The 5,334-nt window shown below is 45.2% G+C and overlaps 1 protein-coding gene across 2 annotated transcripts; it reads left to right on the top strand.

The window, feature by feature from the left end:
- Positions 1 to 212: 212 nt before the first annotated feature.
- Positions 213 to 4,767, top strand: LOC124703163. 2 transcript variants are annotated; one of them, XM_047235384.1, is made up of 5 exons: positions 213 to 568; positions 655 to 888; positions 989 to 1,858; positions 3,170 to 3,292; positions 4,146 to 4,767. In XM_047235384.1, exons 3-5 carry the CDS (start codon positions 1,664 to 1,666, stop codon positions 4,371 to 4,373), a joined length of 546 nt encoding a protein of 181 aa, XP_047091340.1. In that variant the 5' UTR covers positions 213 to 568; positions 655 to 888; positions 989 to 1,663; the 3' UTR covers positions 4,374 to 4,767. The 2 variants fall into 2 exon arrangements, with proteins under 2 accessions (XP_047091340.1, XP_047091341.1); XM_047235385.1 differs by having other exon boundaries at positions 213 to 888; positions 989 to 1,082.
- The last annotated feature ends 567 nt before the right edge of the window (positions 4,768 to 5,334 follow it).

Here is a 5,334-nt window from a genome sequence, read left to right as displayed (position 1 = left end):
GCGAAGATGGCCTTGCCGAGCTTCCTCCAGCACGGGCGCCTGCTCCGGCGACGCCGCCCTGCTCCTTCAGCATGTGCTCATGCGTCGGCGCCGCCCCAGGTTTGTCTGCTGCCGACCAGCATCTCCTCTCGCCTGGGCCTCCTATGCGTTCTCCGTCCCAACCCCACAGAATTTTTGTTGTGCGCAGCGGTGGCAAGCAGGATTATGGCGCCGACGCGCGTCGTTGCATCATCCGGCGGCGCTTGGCAGAGGACTCCTCGCCGCCCTTGAAGACGGCATAGGATTATTGCTGCAGCAGCCAGGGCACGGCCTTGGCGTCGTACTTGTGCCTAGCTGGGTCCACGCCCGGATTCCATCCCCGACAAGTTTCCTCCGCCTCCTTCCTCTTTCAGATCTTCCTTCCGTATTTTGATTTGCACTGATTTTCTTTTGTTGATTTGCTATCTCTGCTTCTTGCGGATGGATGGCGCTTGTAGTGCTCCGCGTGGACGGCGTGGTAGGCAGCCGGGACGTCCCGGCAGAGGCTGGAGTCCGTTCTGGCGCGCCGGGTTCTCTCTTCGGTCTGCAGGTGGACGTCGCCACTTTTTATTTCTCCGCGTCCACATCTCTGCGTTCTGGACTGGTACAGATTCTTTCTCATGTCTTTATTGGTAGTACTGGAAACTGATCGGGGGCGACACCTTCTGTGGCTTTTGGGCGACCGCCGGCATGCTGCTGGACAAGCCTTGAGAATGAGTACAAGTGAGCGCGCAGGAGAATGAGTACAAGTGTACACATCTGGAAGATGGGCGTGATGGACCAATACTATGTGTCGGTCCTCCTCTTCGTGAAGTCCACGGCCACTACTCCGGCGGCGTTGTCCAACGGCAACTTATGTATGGACAAGAGGTACTATGCCAATCACAGTTTCCGTCTCATTTTTTGATCAGTCGGTGCCATGAGGGTGATGCTGAGCTAATTTGTTGTTATTGTGGTCATGTTCCTGCAGAGAAAAGGGATGATGAAGATGAGCGTCTCCGTGGATTTCGATATCAGCGATGGGAAGAGGAAGATGGGATGGCTTGCGCCATGGTCACAAACAAGTACATAATTCATGATGAGACTATCTCTGAAAAACTACAGTTGCACAATACCAATCAAGATACATGAACACTAAACACTGAGAATATTTTTTGGTCATCTCCTCACAGATATTGTCCCACAAATTGAAGCATTAGATCTATTTTTTCACTCTTTTGGTTGTAGAGGTTATCACTATCTATGCTAAGAGAAAGAGCCTTTAGTTTTTCCAATCAGATTGATGATAAAAAGGTTTGTCAGATGCCAATTGCAACAGAGAGAACATTTAATTTTTTCAATCAGAATGCACTATTGAAGCTTGTGGATCTTATGATAGCACTATTAGGACATGTCAGATGTAATCTGAGGATACATTTATTTGTTCCAGAGCCTTTTTTTTCTAGATCTTCGAAATCGTGACTATTTCCAATTGTCCCACACCATTTAGTCGCCGGAATCTCCCTTTTCCGGTGCTAGAAAGACGCCTTTACTGGAGGCATTTTAGGAGGTGCAAACATTTTTGCTCGGACAAGATGAGTTCCTCGACTACCTCACCTAGCTATGTGAACAGCTGGCTTGTGGCAGTTTACCGTCAGACAACTACATGAATAAGAACTTCTTAATTGAACCATCTATCCATGCTCGATTTAATAAATTTCCTCCTTTTTTTGGTGTTTGTGCTTCTGTTGTGTACATTGTTCAGCAGACAATTTCCTTTTATGTAGCACCCGCCATGTCTGGTTATGTTGACGAGAAGCCTGCTAGCTGCAAGTTGTGGCAGATAGGTTGGAGAAGTCATGTATGATACTCTTAATAGTTAATACCATCCCTTTATTTGGCCATTTCGTATTCCTCTTTTCCGTTGGTTGTTTTAAGTTTGAAGGTAGTTTGGATTGCTTATCTTTCTTTTGAAATCTGTGCGATCATGTGATCTCAGTCAATCGACGTGCATGTTACCAGTTATATCTTTTTTGGTGGTTTGTGCTCGACAGCAGGACTGTTCTGATAGTGTAATAATAATGCGCCCGATACAATAGTTTTGATTCCTTGCAGTTGACTCATTTAGATTTTTTTCGTCTATATTTTTCTTTAGAACAAAACAGGAATATAGCAGTGCAGATTTTCCTACCATAAAGCATTCTCCCGTAAGAAAAGTGTAGAAAAACATAGTTCTTAGCGGCACACGAGAATCATTTCCTGAGCACCACTGTCTTAAAATTCTCCCAGATGCACTGTTGTCAATTGGACAATATATTTGCTACTTGTCATGCTTAGAGGATTTTCCCTTTCAGTACTAGAAGATCACATCCGCATAAACTCAGGGTTATGGCATGCTTGCTCCATGTTTTTGTTTCATTCGTTGCCTACACGTAGTCAGTTGTAGTATTTTCTCGAGGTTGCGGTGAACAGGTAACTCTTTCTGCACTCAGTACAAACATCAGACTATATTACTACAAATATTATTTTTCATTTCTTCCTTAGTTAAGTTAGCTTGCAGTTGCCGTCAGACTATACGAGCACAGTTGGTTGGTTAATTAAATGATGCTGAATTATCCGAATACACTTTTATGAATACCCTCCTGCTTTCCCTTCCTATAATTGCCCCACTTTATTCTTTGCAGGTATCTCCTTTTTAATCACACACTCTATCTCTCTACTTGCTCCCTTTTTTTTCCTCCTCTGCTACCTCTCTGTTCGCTTTGGTTCGTCTGATTGTTGTGTCCCAGACATCACAGAGTGCACCACTTCCAGACCATAAGACTTGATGTGTGAAAGAAGATGCGTAGTTATTGTTTTCTTAATCTACGAATAGCGTAGCGGGAAAAAACATATTCACTTATTTTTATATTGCTTGACCTTATTGGCCATGAACCTACCAAACTTCTCAATTGTATTGCCATGGCACATTACAAGGCTATAAATCTCGCTACCAGGAATATATGCATGACGTTCACTATGGTTTTAATTTCTCCGGTAAAATTCTTTATGTAATAATGTTCCATTGAAATGTCAAAATTGATCCCAGCCTAAATCCCTGTGTCTTGTTGAATGGTTCTCCAGGGATAATAGCAGGCTTGATATAAACTTGATAAATTATTGTGCATTGCAGGTCTTCTCCATAATTATCAGAGAAGATAAAACGTTGTCCTATATCTGCCGCACCATCCTTTGGAGATGCAATTCTGAACCGATCAAGAAAAAAACTGATCTGACCATGGATAGATCATGCAATGTAAGATACCTTTTTACTAACCCAGTAAACTTCTAATAGTACTACATACATGTTTACCCTTTGCAAATGAACCTTTTTGTATTCTTTTTTTTTTCATCCACAGTTGTTATGCATGTGTTGTGTCATCTGTATCCGGCATAAACACTATCAGTTCCAACAAAATGGTAAAAACTCATGATAAATTATGTTTAAGTTTCAGAGCAGTGTACAGAGTCCAAGTAGTGGTGCATAAGAAAAAGTTTAATAGAAAAATCTATGAAATTAGCAAACGTTTATAGAAGTTGTATGTTCTATATAGTTTAATAGAATCATGCATACTAAACTCTCAATGCTTCTATCATGGTGACGAAAACGACAGATGTAACTCGAGATTGACTGCACCCTGTATGTACCTGCTGTCACTCCCCTTAGAGCATCTCCACTCGTCTCCCCACAGTGCCCCCCACGGCCACTTTTTTTCATCCGGACGGCGAAAAACGGCCCAGTCAGGCCCCCGGTTCCTCGTTTTGGTCCGGATTTGAGCCTATTTTCGTCCGGACTCCCCATGCCATCCTCGGTTTCCCGGGGGTCTCCCGGGGACTCTGGATGAAGCTAAACCAACCGCCCACGCCCACGTGTCTCCTCTTTCGTCCGGATTCCCCGAGCCATCCTCTTTTTCCCCGAGAAACGCCGCTTGGGGAACACACGACTGGAAATATACTCCTCCCCACGCCAAATCTTCCTCCAATCCGGATGAAAATTTCGCCGGATTTGGGCGTGGGGAGCGCCAACGAGTGGGGATGCTCTTATTCTCCTCTTCCTATGATACAACACCTGTTCTACTGTTCTTTATAACCTAATTGTACTCCTGCAGGCACACCAGAAGGAGATCAGGGTGGAGAAAAGATCTCCAGTGATGCCGCCTCCACCAAAAAAGGCGGGAAGGCAGAGCGCAATCAAAGTCCCTCCTGGTTTTCCACCATTGAATAGCTCCATTGGGAAACGACTGGCTGCTGAGTTGAGCGCAGGAGGCAAGCCAAGTTCTGTCCTCGCTTCAAGCGTACGTTCATTGGCTACCCTTGTGGCTCGCTCAAGATTCTGAAGGTGTTCTGTCAGCACATGATCGGCAATTTCCTGTTGAAAATCAACACGTTTGGGAACACATGGTGTGTTAGGTTGGTGGTGTGGAGGAAGGGTAGATAGGATGAGCTCGGCGAGGACAAGGACATTGTAAAAGGTGATTCCCTGTTCTTCGCCTATACCGTGGATTCTTCAATGGAGGTGGCCATCTTCGGAAGTACTGGCTGTGATCCGGGGCCGCATTGACTGCAGTTGCCTCTTGGCATTAGGCCAGGGCCGACCTTTTCTTGCTACCACGGTGATCTATGTTATAACATGCATTCTATTTATCTGTGAAACTTCTGAGTTGCACCGACTCTATACTGTTGTGTCGAACTACCTTGCAACCGTATTGTATCTATGGTCAGTATGCACTTTTATTTCTGTGTCCAACTACCTTCTGAACCATGTTATATTTCTGATCAGTGCGCACTTATATTCCCAGGCACAAGCCTTATCTGTGTATGTCCCAGCTGCCCCCTTGTTTATCTTCTCTGGCAGAATCAGGATATGTATTAGTAGATTCGTTTTTTTAACAGGGGCAGGCCTCTCGAAGGACCTGGATAGTTGTATTCTTCGAGGTGGGTATATTTTACAAGCAGGACCTCGAATAAAAGAGAAATTACATTGCAGTCCTACAAACTTTCACTAAGGACCCTGAAACATAGAAAAGAAACGCAATTAAGCCCTAGGTCCTCTCCACCTGATGCTAGCCTCCATCGCGGGCTGTCTTGACACTGCTGGGGACGACAAGAAACAGGTGTATTCCGGCGAGAAGCTTTGGGAGGTCACATGGCAGTCATGGCCACCGCATTATTATATCTCCCATATGCACAAATCGACGCACCAATTTGCTTCTTCCCCTCGCCACCGTGGCCGGCAAGAAGAAACTCCTCAGCACCTTGACTCCACAACGAGCGGTGGCCATGAGCCACGACCTTATT

The sequence above is a fragment of the Lolium rigidum genome, chromosome 3 (genome assembly GCF_022539505.1).
Source record: "Lolium rigidum isolate FL_2022 chromosome 3, APGP_CSIRO_Lrig_0.1, whole genome shotgun sequence".
In the NCBI taxonomy this organism is placed as follows: Eukaryota; Viridiplantae; Streptophyta; class Magnoliopsida; order Poales; family Poaceae; genus Lolium; species Lolium rigidum.
This window is presented reverse-complemented; position numbering and strand designations above follow the sequence as displayed.

Coding starts and splice junctions, on each gene's coding strand:
- LOC124703163 (XM_047235384.1), top strand. CDS start 1,664: ATGAATAAGAACTTCTTAATTGAACCATCTATCCATGCTCGATTTAAT. Junction 1,859..3,169: donor AGATAGGTTGGAGAAGTCAT/GTATGATACTCT, acceptor TGTGCATTGCAG/GTCTTCTCCATAATTATCAG. Junction 3,293..4,145: donor CCATGGATAGATCATGCAAT/GTAAGATACCTT, acceptor GTACTCCTGCAG/GCACACCAGAAGGAGATCAG.